Genomic DNA, 16125 nt, shown 5'->3' with positions numbered 1-16125 from the left:
CAGTTTTTCTACACATGAGTATCGTAAGATATTTGCTAGTGAGCCGCAATGAATATTTTGAGCGAGTGAGCCTAGCTAATGAGCTAAAATGAATCAAATTGTGTATTCAGTCAGAGTTGTTGATATTTTAAGGTATCTTTACAAAGAAAACCTGCAAATCTCAGTGGCAATTCAGCACTTTTCATAAAGGGGTGGCCTCTGACTTTCCAAAGGGCTGCCCACTCCTGTCAAGCTTTGATGATTTCCTATATAATCAACTAAATTTTTCCCACCAATAGGAAAAATTTTGTTGATTATATAGGGAATCACTGAAGCATGACTGGAGCGGGCCCCACCTTATGAAAAGTTCTGGATCTGCCACTGCCACCCCCTGGGTCTGTCTATGCATCTGTTTATGGTTCTGCGTAATAGTACCAATACTGGTTTTTTTCACCTTCCTTACTTGGCCCTAGACAGTTGCTTATCTGGTTAAGGTTCTATCACTAGCTTTTTTTAGACCTCCAACGCATGTACTACAGACGAAAAGAGACAAATAATTTTATATAATAACCTTGAGTTTACTTCGACTACTAATATGCAAACCAAAAAACAGACACAAAAATATCATAAAATAGCGATTGAAAGATTGATTGCACTTTGAATGTATAGTTCAGACTGAGACACGTGTTACATGAGGAGCTGGTTTGTTTACAAATAATAATGTCACGTGATCACTCACTGACGTCACAATTTGCATTGATCTTGCAGTACACTAGACAGTTCGCTCAAACAGTACCCATTATCATGCAACGCAAATGTGATTGGTTATCAAATAATACAGAAATAATGCATGTACAGTTTTAGAAGAAATTAGTTCATCAAATAGATTAGATTTTCACTTTTGACACGAATAGGTCGGGTTAACATTTCTGTCATCGGGGATAATATTGAGATAAATGGGATTAAACTGACTGTCAAAAATGTCTAGAGAAGCACATCTGGAGAACTTTAAAATAAATAAGCCATACTTACCAAAATTACTCTCAGGGCTTTCCATTGAAGCCGGTAGCCGGCGGAAATCCGCCGTTTGCGGTGGCTTCAAGTACCGGCTACTTCACTGACAAAAATATAAATTCAAAAAGAAAATAATATCTTTTTCAAATGTTTACAGGCAGCCGAGAGACGTATTTTCGCAAAGCCGCGTCACGATAAACAAGGATGAAAAGTCGGTGTTTACCTTGGGCTAAATATAGTTCACATGAATTCAGGTCACTGATTGGTTGTCTATTTAAAGTCAGAATGCATCGTTTCTTTTCAAAGATAACAAGAGAGACGTTCCGGTGGTCATTGAATGATAACAATAGAGACGTTCCGAGGGTCATTAACTCCTTGGCTTTTTTTACTTTTAAAACGTGAAGACAATCAGATAGGATGACAATCTTATGTTATGGAATAATATCAGTCAAATTAAAGAAAGTGTAGTAGATCATATTGTTCAGAATCTGGAAAACAGTATCTTTTGAAGTTCATTTTTCAAAGCCCACGTGGTGTACAGAGAATCAAGGTCAAAAACGAAAGTAGAATATTGTCGACTCGACCTCAAATAAATAACATTTCCAAATGATTTATGTATCCGACTTATTGAACAGTTTACAAAAAAAGAGAAAATCAGAGGATACATCAATTTTCTGTCAATGCTTGAAAAATAATTGTATGATTTTAGTTACGCGTACCAGTCTTAAGAGAGAAAAGGGGGGGGGGGGGGTCATTTGTTTACAAATGCACGTAGTTCTGCAAAATAAATCGATCAAGATTTTTAACAAACCGGATTATTATATAAATAAATCTCTTTTAAAAGTAAATGAATTTTAAGCATAAATAAATGAAAATAAAAAACTATAACATAAAAAAAAATAAAATTTCTTTGAGATTTTTTTTTTTTTTTCTTTAATTTCATACATAAAAAATGGTCATTTGAAAGATGAAATTAGGTGCCAGGAGATTGCGAGAATGCAGGAATTTGCTCTATTTATGGCAGAGCTTCTGGGGGCCTTGAGCGGCCCCCAGACCCCCTGCCGTAAGGCACCAAGCTTACAGCTTGGTGGACGTCCGGCTTCGCCGAACGCATGTTACAGCCGCCTACAATTTTAATTCAGCCTTCTACTTCAATTTCAATGGAAAGCCCTGTACTCTATATTAATATAGTTATATTGTTTATTATTAACTAACTACACTGTTATTGGACTTAATATGATGAAAACTGCCAATGCAATATAATGTGTAAACTGGGCCAATACAGAATAACTCGGCCAATACAGATTTTTTCCTGTATTGGCCGAGTTATTCTATATTAGCCGAGTTGACACAAGTGCAGGATTTCGGAACGTCTCTAGATTTTACATCGAAAGACACGATAAACACAAACTGAAAGTAAACAGTTGTTTTGAAGACGCAGTTGTCATTTAGTTATCTTAAACATGCTGAAAATGTCAGTATGGCATACATTTCAGGCGAAAGACGGTCACATCAATTTAAAAAGTACTTTGAAAGCAGACGATAGAACTATTTCAGGTTTGGGGAACGAGTTGATTATCACAAAGTTCATTTCTTGACCACCTCATAATTTCACATCGATTTTAAATTAGTTTCTGCATAACACATGCAATGGCAGTACCTTTCCAATTACTATTTATGTGTTGCGTCTAAATTTAAGTTGTAACACTTTATAGTGACTGAAAAGGGTAGAAAAATTCATCTGATGAGAAAATGCTGAAGACACCTGGAAACAGCACGAGATCATTATGTATTGCATCTAATAAAAAGAAACAAACTGAGATTTGGATAGTTCCACTTCAAGGTAAAAATATTTATCTCTTTTGAAATGAAATTAAAAAAATATTGTAACACTGTAGTTAATTAATAAAGATATTATTACGTGTATTTCTGTATTGGCCTTGTTATTGGTCCTCGGCCAGCTGTATTGGCCTTCGGCTTCGCCTCATGCCAATACAGCAAGCCTCGGACCAATAACAAGGCCAATACAGAAATACTTAGTAATAATATCATATTATTTTGTATGTCACAAACTTAATGTTTAAAGTTTACATGGCAATAAATATTTGAATTTGAATTTGAAATATAAAACTCTATATATGTCAGTGAAATTTCACAATGATTACGATACACAATTTAGATACTGACGATGATGCTGGTCACGGTTAAATTGGCGCAAAAAATATTCTTACTCCTATTGCTTTACGTAATAAAGTTTGTATAGAATTGAATTTGACTGAAGTTCAGCATACAAAAAAACGTGGATATGCAGAAGCATGACAATATATTACTGATAAAGTGTGTATATATTTCTGTAAACGAAGTTGCCTGTATACTTCACTTGAGCGAAAGGATATCTCTATTTGTGAATCGGTTTATTAACCCTTTGAACCCAGGGTCGAAGTTCAAGATGTTAACATATTAAAGAAAATTTTTTGGGTTGCTTTTACATCATTGAGGCCATCTATTTTCATTGCGGGGTTTCACATATTTCAAATGGAATTATAGAAAAAATAGAATGTTGTACATGTTAGCAGAATCAAAACAGAAAATGATGAACACTTGATTATTTTTAGCAATACATAAATTGGATTGAGGGTCTGTGTATTCACCTTATTTGTAAAACTCTCCTTAATTATTCCTGTGAAGCGTGTGCTTTACATCGAGGCTTGCTATGCTTTACATCGACGCCACAGTGCTTCAACCAATCAGGGAATGTTTATTTGAGGCATTCGACCTATTCTAACTCAGATTTTTGCACATTTTAATCCAAATTATAGGAAAATGGAATATTGTTAGTACATTTGAAATAGAAAATGATGAATACTTTTAGTTAAAGATGAATTGGATGGGGGTTCTGTGTATTCACATTATTTGTACAACTCTCCTTACTGATGCCATATTTTGGAATTTCCGTGACCTAAATGGCATAGATGCCAACCCCCTTTTGACACAATCAGTAACAAACTATCAAATTTTCCGTATTTTTGAAAAGTTTTCAGTAATCATTCATAAACGTGCATTTACCAATAAAAATTACTGACGAGTGGTTGCAAAGTGATGTACACTAAAATTTGTCATTTAACATGTTGTCTGTAGTATGTATTCCATTCATTGATTGTTCAGATGTTCTCGACTCAAACATTTTTATTTTGTCAAGGAGAAGTAGAGAAAGGGGGAAAGCTACTTAATAAAATGCAAGTTTGCCTCTTCGGAAGTCAGTTAGTTACCCAACAATAGGTTGATAACTCCCGAGAAACCGGAAGCATTACATTGGCGTTTCCTAAACACTGGACCAGGACGGAAAAGTAATGATAAAAATCCGCGTTTTACAAAATTGAACGTCGATGATTGGGAATCCGTAACTATTCGACTTTGACCGTAATAGCGTAGTTTTTATCGCAAAATCGGAAAAACTACGGAAAAATCGTAATGGTTGGCATCTATGAAATGGTTCGCGAAAATTAATATTTTTATATATAGTATAGTAATTAAACTTCAAAAAGTAAATCGGTTCGATTGAAGTATTATACGGCGGCTTCACTGTTGTGCCTTTAAAATACACCTATACTGCACGTACAAACTATGCTAGAGGAAAAACGATGATTTTTCAGTATTATTTTCAACCCTTTTCAGATGCATAAAGCATTATATTTAGGACTATTTGGAAATGCCCTTAAATTGTATGAAGATCAAGAATAACTGTATTTACCAATTTCATTCACAAATTATTTCTAGAACGGGTTTGTTGTGACGCCTCCGGGTGTGGGAGCTTCTCGCTGCATTGAAGTCCCATTGGTGGCCTTCAGCTGTAGTCTCCTCTATGGTCGGGTTGTAATGGGTCTTTCCCGCATAAGCAATTTCACACAGCAAAATATAATGAACATGTTTACTTTTATATAAAGTTTCTTTAATAAGGGAGTTTATTAGTAAATTGAGTTGTTTTCGCATCACTTAAGTAATTACATGTAACGAACTAACATACATGTAGGTCCAAGTAATGTGCAGTGGCTGATCCAGGGGAGGGTTTTCAGTTGGAACCGCCCCTTTTTTGGGGTGATCAATACATTTGAATGGGTACATGGTTGGACCCCCCCCTTTTCACAAAATGGCTGGATCCGCCCCTGATGTGTTTCAGTTTAGATTAGAGTAACTGAGACAGATCCAACCATTTCTTAAAAGGGGGACCTCACCCAGGATAAGCAGAGGCGGATTTAGTAATTTTTCATAAAGGGGGACCTAATGTAAATTGAGTTTTTCGCATCACTCACTAAATAACATAGGTCAGAGTAGTGTGCAGTGGCGGATCCAACAGGAGGGTTCCCGGTCGGAATCGCCCCTTTTGTGGGGTGATCAATGCATTTGAATGGGGACGTGGTTGGACCCCCCTTTTCAAAATGGCTAGATCTGCCACTGATGTGTTTCGGTTCTGACTTGACTAGCTGAGACATATGATACCAGCCATTTTTAAAAAGGGAATCCTAACCCAGGATAAAGGGTCAGTTCCAACTGATATCCCTATCCAAATTATCTATATTGGTTTTGAATTTAGTTACTAGGTCAGAAAAATGATGTGTTTCTCGCAGACAACACAAAATAATATACATATTAACTCGACACTTAATCTAAACACCCCTACAACAAAATGGGACGACCAAACAGATTTCCCAATTTTGATAAAGGTGAAATATGTAGAATAAGAATTGTGCACTCTGGAATAAGATCATAAATAAAGCCCTATATAAAGTGTAAACCAAAAAAAATAATGTATGAAATCATTGTTTATTACATCTGCTTGCATAATAATATTGAAGTTGAAACTAACAACGATCACGTGTATCCTGTCAACCCCTGAAAAACATAATATTGTCTTCTTGACTACTTCCGCAAACCGTGGTCTGGTAAAATGATATATTGTTATAGTGTATGTTAATGACATATTATAGATTACATAAATCAACAATGATTGAAAACAAGTTTTAAGTTTGAATGTTTCTTTTATGACTTAAACAATATAGTTCGATGATGTTAACAGTAATAATTAGGCATTCAAAATAATAAAAAAAATTAATAAAATCTTATTTCTTAGCTTACATGGCTAAACAAACCGATTAAAAAAAAAATAGTTAACTTAACACGACACATTTTTTTCTTTATTAAACAGTATATAAAATCTTCATATCTATATATCATAAAAGATACATTAGGAAATATTATTCAAACGAAAGCCCATTTTGTTTATTTGTTATTTCGGGGCTTTTTATAACTTGATGTACTGTATGGGTTTTACTCATTGTTGTAAAATGATCGATGAAAAAAACAAAAAGTACAAGAAAAAAACCAAACAGCATTATGATAACTTATTTCTTGAAATCACTACAAAGACAACTAAATACTGAGCAACATGAAACGACTTGAAATCTGGGGCAATCGTTGTTTTCATTTTTCTTCGACAGTCAATTTGTGAAGACTCTTTCATACATATTATAGAAAAAGTGAAAAGAGAAGCAATGTATTTTCCATTAGAAACTTTGTTTACAAAACGCCAGATACTAAGAATTAAATTCTCAATCGAAAAATTAAAATATTGAGATTGTCAGTTTAAGAGTGTTTTTTGTCAAATTATTGTAGTTTTGAGACCATTTTTACCTCTTTAAACAACCAGGTGTGTCTATGTTTGCAATATTGATCAAAAGTACCAGGATTATAATTTATTACGCCAGACGCGCGTTTCGTCTACCTAAGACTCATCAGTGACGCTCATATCAAAATATTTATAAAGCCAAACAAGTACAAAGTTGAAGAGCATTGAGGATCCAAAATTCCAAAAAGTTGTGCCAAAACGGCTAACCATTGATAAGTCAAAGATTGCCATCAACACCTATTCCTAAAGGACAAATATATAGATATAAAAAGATGTGGTATGAGTGCCACTGAAAAAAATATCCATCCAAGTCATAATTTGTAAAAGAAAACTGTAAAAGTCAAGGTACGACAAGGAGCCTTGTCTAACACCTAACAGCAAGCTATAAGGGCACCAAAAGTGGCTAGTCTAAAACAATTCAAACAAGAAAACCAACGGTCTAATCTTTATATAAAAAAACGTGAAATTAAAAACACTAATGAACCACATCAACAAACGACAGGTTTTTGACTTTGGACAGGTGTAACTGTCAATGAATATGACGAATTTTAATATGTTATTCACAGCCCAATGTAGCACAGATGAAAGTTGGATCCCCTTTTACGACCTTTAAAATTTGAAGACACGCACTTGCTGTTTGTTTGCTTAGTATACTTTATTTAATTTTTTGAACGTTTTGCTTTAGTTTTTCCTGTTATGGTAAGCTTTTCCTGTTATTTTTTTCGTTGTCTTCTGATTTTTTTAGGGTATCTGATGAAAGACAACATATCTTAGTTTTATGTAGATTTCGGGAGAGGTAATTGTTCTGTTCTTGTTTTTTGTGGAGAAATGATGTTGCTGTGTCTTCTTTGTATCAAGAATTCAATTTGAATTTATAATTTCTTGGTGTTTACTACGGTATGTTTTACGCTATAATTTCATGTACGTGTTTATGTTCGTTATGTATTTGCACGTGTATGTTTGGATGTATATGATTTATTGTGTGCATAAGTTTTTTACGTTTATCCTTTTGCATAAAAAACGTAGACACTAAAGACACATTCAACTAGAAGAGCATTGAGTATAAGAAAAAAAGATACATTTCTGAATTGTTATTCATTTTATTACAAAATTTAAAAAAAATACCAGAATAATAAACTATCACAGTAGTTTGAAAGAAAAAAATTGCACGCTAATAAATAAAGGATTTCAAGGAATGTAACTAAAACTTTACATCTTTCTATAATTATTTCCGAGTTTCTTTCTTATACAAACACTTCTACCACGACGTGTTGCGCAAACTCGTCCTCTGGGACAATCACGATTACATTTGCTTTTATTATTGCCTTTAGAGAACAATGGAAGAATGGGTTTCTGCAACTTTTTCCCAATATTTGGAATCTTATTTCCATTTCGATTATTACCAAATGGTCCATTAGAAATCAATGGAAGAATTGGCTTCTGCAATTTGCCAACAGATGGAATCTTTTGTGCATTGTTTGGTATATAAATGTCAATTGGTTCTACCGGTGATTTTTGGTCAAATTGATTCACCTGATGATTTGTAACGAGGCGATCTCCTTCCACATGTTCCACTAGCTGATTACCTGTACCGGTATGCTGATCGAGCACGATTTGATCATTAGTAATAATATGTTGTTGTACTTGTTGGTTTCCATAAGATTTTCCAACGGATTTATGCAGGGATGTAGCAATTGCACCAGAATTTGGATCGATTATTATTTTTTGCTGGTTGTGTAGAACAGGATTAGATGTTAAGATTTCTTGTCCAGATACATCAGTCGGAACGTAATTGTCAATTTTTTCTACCGGTGAAAAATTGTCGTGTTGTTGTATGTGTCGGTTGTGTACAAGACCTACACGTTGTCCGTTAGATGTTATAACTTGTGTAAGTCTGTTCACTACTTCTGTATGTTCTGGTAATTCGTGTTGATTTACTGATTCGAATGGTTCAAGAATAGGCTTTACCCCATTTTGCTTTTTCAAATTTTCTTGAACATATGTATCGATCGTTTTAACAGGTGCAACTACTTCTTTGTGTCCCTGTAAATTGTTTGGAACGTATGCATCGACAAAGTTCACTGGAGATGATTGGTCAACTGATGATTTAAACATGCTTGTAAGAGTACCAGAATTGGGATCGATATGTATAGCTTGGCCTCCGTGTATTCCAGAATTGGATGTTAAGACTTTCCTTCCTTCTGCATGAATGATTTCGGCGTTTTGCCCATCTACAAATGGAACTACGGAGCCTTTTGGTAGCGATGGATTAAATTCAGTATTTGGGAGCTCGTTAAGACATATGTTCTTACAATGAAGGCTACAGTCAGTTCCCTGTAAACATAATGTCTGCGCTAAACAATTGTCAATACAAATTTGAAGTAAACCAACATTCTTAGAGGTTGCCAACGTATCAAACATAACATCAGCATTTACATCTTGTGGAATGAAGTCGTCTGTTAGCTGTCCCGGTGAAAAATGTTCAACTTTTTGTAATTGGCTTTTGTGTACAAGATCTCCACCACGTCCACCACCTACTAATTTGTGTACCGGTAAATCTTGTTGAACGTATGTATCGACTGGGTTCCCTTGGTGTACAATTTCTCTACCCGTGTCTTTATTTTTGGATACCATATCTGTTGTAAATTCACCAACAACTTCCCTTCCTGTTCCAACATGCATATTTTGATTCATTTGATCATGTTGACGAAAAACCTCTTGAACTTCAGGAAGGGAAGCTCTAGTATTGATGAGTGGTAATTCGTTAAGGCATAATTTCTTACAACCTGGACGACAATCATTTTCTACGCATCGAGAAGTTGCCACACAATTGTCAATACAGATGTTAAGTAGATCGGCATTATTTGAACCTGAGTGGTGTTTATCCATTTCATTTACAAACCCTCCGTTAGACGTTTCGAATTTTGTAATTGTACCAAAGTTTGGATCAATAAGTACACTGTGGTCACTTTTTATTATAGGATTGGATTGTAGGATTTCCTTCTTACCAGTAGAATCTTTTGGATCATAAGTATTTGTTTGTTTTCCTAAAGATATTGGATCAATTTGTTGCACATTGCCATTTTTGTCTACAAAGCCTCCGCGTAGTCCATCCGATGTTATTACGTTTGTAAATCTGTTCATTACTACTTTGTGATCTTGTAAATCATCCGAAACGTAATTGTCAATGGTCTTGACGAAAGGGACTCCTTCTTTTGGTTCTGTTGAATCATTTGGAACATATTTATCAATGGATTGAACAGAGGCCACTACGTTTTTGTTTCCTGGTGAATCTGTTAATGCATAATCGTTGATTTCTTTTTGAGACCCAAGTGAATCGCTCGAAATGTATGAACCTATTGGTTTGATTGAAGATACCATTTCGTTTTGTCCCATGTGGTTTATCTCATCTTGTTGATTACCCGATACAAATTCTGTATTAAGATTACCAAGAATCTTAGTTTTTGTACTTGCTTGGAGGATTTGGCCGTTTGGTCCCAGTTCAAGTGGAACAATTGAACTTTTTGATAATGAAGGAGTTAAGTTTACATTTGACAGTTCGTTAAGGCATGATGTCTCACAGGGAAATCTACAGTCCGTTCCTTGTAGACAGGTAGATCGCATCAAACAATTGTTTATACAGATTTGAAGTAAATCAGCATTCATTGAACCTGTCAGAGTATTCTCAGATCCTATTTGAGGATTTACGGTTTTGGTTAATGTGCTAATGTTTGGATCAATTAACCAAGGCTTTTTACCATTCTTACCTATATCCGAACGGCCTAGAGGTGACATTGGAATAGGTAAGTCTAATGGAGATACTGCTAGTGTTTGGTCATGTTCTTCATATACATCTCCTCGAATAGGTTTTGTGTCTACAATAACTTGTGGTACTTCTAGAATCGTTTTTACGCATATATGTCTTCTGCATCTATCAGTTGTTCGTTCACACACGGAACCCTGGTCGCAATGTTCATCCCTGATACATTCACTGCCACATTCTCTATTTCTTTTCCTCAAGTAAGACCCTGTAAGAAAAAAAGCCATATATTTTAATGAAAGGAAAAACATTCTTTTCGGTAATGGTATATTAACTTTCAGGAAAATCGAAAAATTTACTAAATTCAATTCAACATAAAGTCTAGTAAACTACTAAGATTTGTGTAGGTTATCATTTATGTTATGTAAGCGAAAAATAAGAAATAATTTTGAAAAAAGCGTTTACCATTTACTGGTGAGTTATTGGAAAATTAACTACAAAATAAGTTATTATTCACGTACCTGTAGAGAATGCTATAGCTCCAATCAAAATTATTACATGTAGTCTGGTCATGTTTGTATTCTGAAAAAAAAATAATGCAAAAACAATTTTAAAAATCTCCAAAGATACTTTTGTTCAGAACGCCAGGAGAGAGTTTCATCTTCAAGATCCCCATGTGGAATCGAAACAAATCAGCAGAGAGTTATAAAAAAAATGTACGTAATCCAGCTTAAGCCATCTGAACCAAATGATAGAAAAAAAACTTCAGTGTTTTTGTAAAATGTGACTATCTATGGACAGTATCTATATAAGTAAATGTATAAAAATGGACGACTTCAATGATATTTGTTGTTAAACAAAGTCAGTTCCTTTGCATTTTGTATGATATGTATCACTTGTTCATAAAGCATATATCAATTAATCTTAAATGTTAATCACAATAACTAATGCTTATACTTGTCCGTTCGTTTTTCAATTATTAATTAACCCTTGATTATCCATTTTGTATCTTCCACCCAAATCATTTATTTAACCAATATTATCATTTATCATTTTATTTTTGTATGAATTATTTACAATGGAAAACCAACGTTGCCAAATTTATTTAATCTTGTATCTTAAGAAAAAGAATGCTGCTGCCAAATTTCAAATTTCAAGGATTTTTCTTCTTTTTTTATAGTTTTTTTTTCTTTTTTTTTTGTTTTTATTTTGCATTTTTTTTTTATTTATTTATCATTTTCTCTTCTATTCTCTCTTTTTCTCTTAAATAAAATTTTCTTTTTATTGAACAATATGGAAATAATGGATACATAATAATATATTGTATATATTTTATAATTTTGAATACTAACAAACTAACAATTACTAACAAGTTTTCTATATAAGTATACAATCTATTGTTTAGCGAGGTCAGGATAAGGTACCGATACTTTCTGTATCAAAATAACAAATGTGAAAGTGTTCAATAAAGTATGTATAATTCTAAAAAAAAAAGATATCATTCTAATTATCTTCTGATATTAAATTTATAAAACAGTTGCTTATAGACACGAAGTTTAATGTTGTGTCATTTTAAATTTATACATTATTTCTTATCATTTCTACGATTTTATTTTTTTTTTTTTTTATTATACTCACTATGATCTTTTATCATAAATTTCATATGTGTATACAGTTTCAATCTTACCTTATTGTTTCTTTTGTAATCATATAATGTTTTACAATTCATTCTCAGTTAATATATATACCTACGGTAAACATCCGTTGTAGCGAATCATTTGTCAAAGTTTGACATGTACAGGGAAATAAAATGTTTAGGATAAAATTTACCTCATAACAGATGACGTAAATGTATTGTGTATTTTGATTTCACCTCTTTGTGATCAAAGACTTTTAGCTGACCATTATCTATCAGCTTACGATTTGTTGTTTTTTAAGCATTACACTTTTTCCTGTCTATGTGTTACACACCCTTCTGATAATGTACCGTGCTATTTTTAACGTTTGGTCAACTATTTTTTTCTATGAATAAAGGAAATTAGTAATAAGTAATTTGCAGAAAAATTAGAAGAACAAAATACTAAAAATTAGACAGCCTTGTCTTATCATGAAGCATCATTTGGTTTATTTTAAACTCATGTTTGAAAACCAAATGCATGTTAACCAGTCCAGGTTAAACTCATACAACTTTATATATAACGATGTAATAATCTAATATATAAAGATGAAATGAAGAAAGTATTTAAGTATTTAAGTTTTCGAATAAATAGCTAGAAACCATCAATATAATTTATCAAACATCATAAGTGTACAGAACTATGGTGGATATATCGTGAGCATAAATGCATCAACTGGATGCACAGTTTCAAAACTTTCATAAATTCAGTAAACGATTATGCCAGGAAAAGACAAGCTATGAAAAAAGACATTGATACTCTGTCTGAAATTATTTAGGCTTTAAGGTTTGGAAATAGATCATAATTTTAATCAAGGGAATTATAAACGCTAGTGATAATTTTATCTTTTAAAGACCTAAATGCTGCTGATACTGTTCTACATTCTAATGAAATATGTTGTTGTTCTAGCAGACACATTCCAAATCATGTCACTTTTGTTTATAATTCCCTTATGGAAATTGCTTGATAGAGGAACGAAGTATTGAAAACTCATTAAATATCCAACATCTGAAACTACTCTATACATGCTATAAGAAACCTGAAATAATAATTAAAACATTACTTAATCTGTATTCCTATACAATTATGAACACTTTGTGCCGTTCAACATGTCGATATCTATATTTTGGCATTTTGTAGCTTAGTTATAGGGTTTTACTCATATTTAAAACTCTATAGTGACCAACAGTTGTACATATCAAATTTTCTTCTCTTTATATGGATCTTTGTATATTTATTTGGACTTTCAACCAAATATGAAGAATATGATCTCCACTTGCTCTATTTGTTACTTTATTATAATTAGTGCAAGTTTCCTTACAAACACCATTGATGTACTGGGTTCTTCCAAGACCACATTTCAAAATTAGTGTACAGCTACCTACAACATTTACACAAGATGCATTTATATCCAAATGTACTTTTTCCGAATTGTTACATCACATCGTCTTATCATCGATAATTTTACTCGACAAGGGCCACAAGACGGGTGCCAGTCGTGGACCAAACTTTACCCTTTTGGTACATCTAAAAATTTCCTGACTTTTTTTTAATTTGGTTTTTGGAGGAATGGGTTATGTTGTTTCAATATACATTGTACATGTACATGATATAAGCGCTAATATTTTTTTTAAAGAGAGTGATAATACAAGGTTTATATATATTTTTTAAGCACTTAAATGGCAGATAAAGGCATGTGGCAAGAGTATTTCTCAGCACTTGATTGCTAACTTCGTACACCCGTAAAACCATGAAAACCCTCAAATAATCAGATTAGCATTTCAACTTGTAACAATGTCTTGTTGATAGGGTTGCTAGAGGTGGTTTAGCGTATTTTGTGAAATTTGTGAAAATTGTTTTAAATAAATAAGTATAAACTGTTATTCATTTTATATTTGATTTACTGAGTGTGTATGTGCACTTTAACTTTAATAATATAAGCATTTCTATGCAAATGTTCTAAGATAGGAGACTGTAGTTAAGCGGTTGTCGTTTGTTTGCATGTTCATGTGTATTTTTCGTTTCTCATTTTTTTCTGTGCATTTTATTCTAGTCATTTATTGGACATTTATAAATTGATGTTCTCGTTTGAAGCCCGTACTTTGACCTATGATTTTTAAATCTTTAACATTATGAATTGGATGGAGAGTTGTCTCATTGCACTCATACCACATAGTCTTATATATATATATATATATATATATATATATATATATATATATATATATATATATATATATATATATATATATAATTGAGTTTTTTGATCGCATACGATGTGGCATGGGTACAGAAGCACTTTTTTTTATTGACATCTGAATTCATTGAAAAAAGTTTATGAATTAACAAATGATAAAATACGATTGCTTTGATGATGCAATTGTAATCTACTATATTAATGTTGTCCAGTTTAATCTTTCGAATCATCAAACCGAGATGTCCAGAGGTGACGGTTAATTTCCTTTAACTTTTGTGGTTTGATAAATATATTTTTCGTATTGAAGAACGTCACGACATCATTGAAGCATTCATTTCCTTATGATTTAGTGAAGTATTTACTATAAATAGAGACAGCGTATCAAGATTCTAGGTTTATTTAGAAACTTTGAATCCTACAAAACACGTTAATACTTTTACAATACATTTAAATAACAACCAAATATATCGGACATGGAATTCGAGTATACATAATATTACCTACTATGGATTCATTTATTTTCGTGGGTACCAATTTTCGTGGATTGAGGAACATTTTCATACTCGTGGATATTTGATTTCGTGGTTTTTCTAAAGTCTGCTTACATTTTCATATAACATTTGTATTTCGTTGTACACTGAAATTCGTGGTTCAGCTGAACCAACGAAATCCACGAAAATTAGAATTCAACGAAAATAATGAATCAACAGTATCATGCAGGTAAACAACAGGGCTGGTCTCTAATACTATTGACGTTTAATAATGTAAACAATTTAAGTATCGGACGGAGACTGTTAATTATCAAACGACTGAATGAAGATTTTTAACACAACGGTTTGATTTTATCTAAGTGCGGGGACTTTACAACGTAAACGAACGCAAAATGTTTTGTCAAAAGTTAGCAACATTGTTTATTGTAAAACTTTTATCGTGCATTTCTTTACTCAATAGAAATTTATGTAAAAGATTAGAAAACAAAATCTTTAAATTTGTGAAGAATGCGAAACGAGAAAAAATAAAAATAAGCTATAAATAGTCCATATGAAATGGGGTTTAAAATGTCAACATCATATAGGTAAATATATAACCAAATAAAAAACTTGAATACATTGTACCATTTGAGAAAATCGACGTGTCTAACCAAATTATGTTGTTTTCGACTTATAAGTTTTGCCACCTCTCTTTTAGATATCATATAATAAAAATTTAGTTTGTATAATTTTTTTGAAATAACAAGCATGTTATTGATACTGCTCAACAGCTAAAAATAAGAGTTATAAGAAAAACTGTATTATTATACTGGATTGGTAATATGTAATAGAGTTAATTCTTCATTTAAATAGTCTAAACGAGATATGTGGAAGATCAAACATATTATCACTTTGATAAATACTTATTATGGCTATAATTTCGTACTTATGTATGATATTTAATGACGAATGACTCCAAACTAGTGTTTATGACCACATGACGATTTCGTTCCTCCATTGTCATATTAGTTTTGTGGGTAGTATCCTACCCCTCCTTTATAATATTTGAGAGTGTCAATATCAATCTTTATAAGCATAGTAGTTTTTGAAAATATGCAAACCCGATAATCCCAAATGAAAGCAAACAATCTGTAAAAGATCCAACAAATCTTTCTGCATCGAATGTTGCTGTCAATATATAGGTGATGTAAAATTGACAGCCACAAAAAGTGAGTACATTTACTATGACCAAAGGAGACTTCATAGCGAACCAATATAATGTTGTGAATGTTATTCCTGTATATCTTTATTATTAAGAAGTGTTTGTCAAGGTTTTCTAACCACAG

The 16125-nt window shown here is 32.7% G+C and overlaps 1 protein-coding gene across 1 annotated transcript; it reads right to left on the bottom strand.

Moving 5' to 3' along the window:
- Window positions 1–7804: 7804 nt before the first annotated feature.
- On the bottom strand, window positions 7805–11014 carry LOC143077944 (uncharacterized). Its single transcript, XM_076253000.1, has 2 exons — window positions 10958–11014; window positions 7805–10704 (listed from the first exon to the last, which is right to left on the bottom strand). The coding sequence occupies exons 1-2, from the start codon at window positions 11007–11009 to the stop codon at window positions 7886–7888; spliced, it is 2871 nt and encodes a 956-aa protein (XP_076109115.1). The 5' UTR covers window positions 11010–11014; the 3' UTR covers window positions 7805–7885.
- Window positions 11015–16125: the final 5111 nt, after the last annotated feature.

This window comes from Mytilus galloprovincialis, chromosome 1, assembly GCF_965363235.1.
Source record: "Mytilus galloprovincialis chromosome 1, xbMytGall1.hap1.1, whole genome shotgun sequence".
In the NCBI taxonomy this organism is placed as follows: Eukaryota; Metazoa; Mollusca; class Bivalvia; order Mytilida; family Mytilidae; genus Mytilus; species Mytilus galloprovincialis.
Note: the sequence above shows the minus strand (reverse complement) of the source record. Positions and strands in the feature narration are given on the sequence as shown.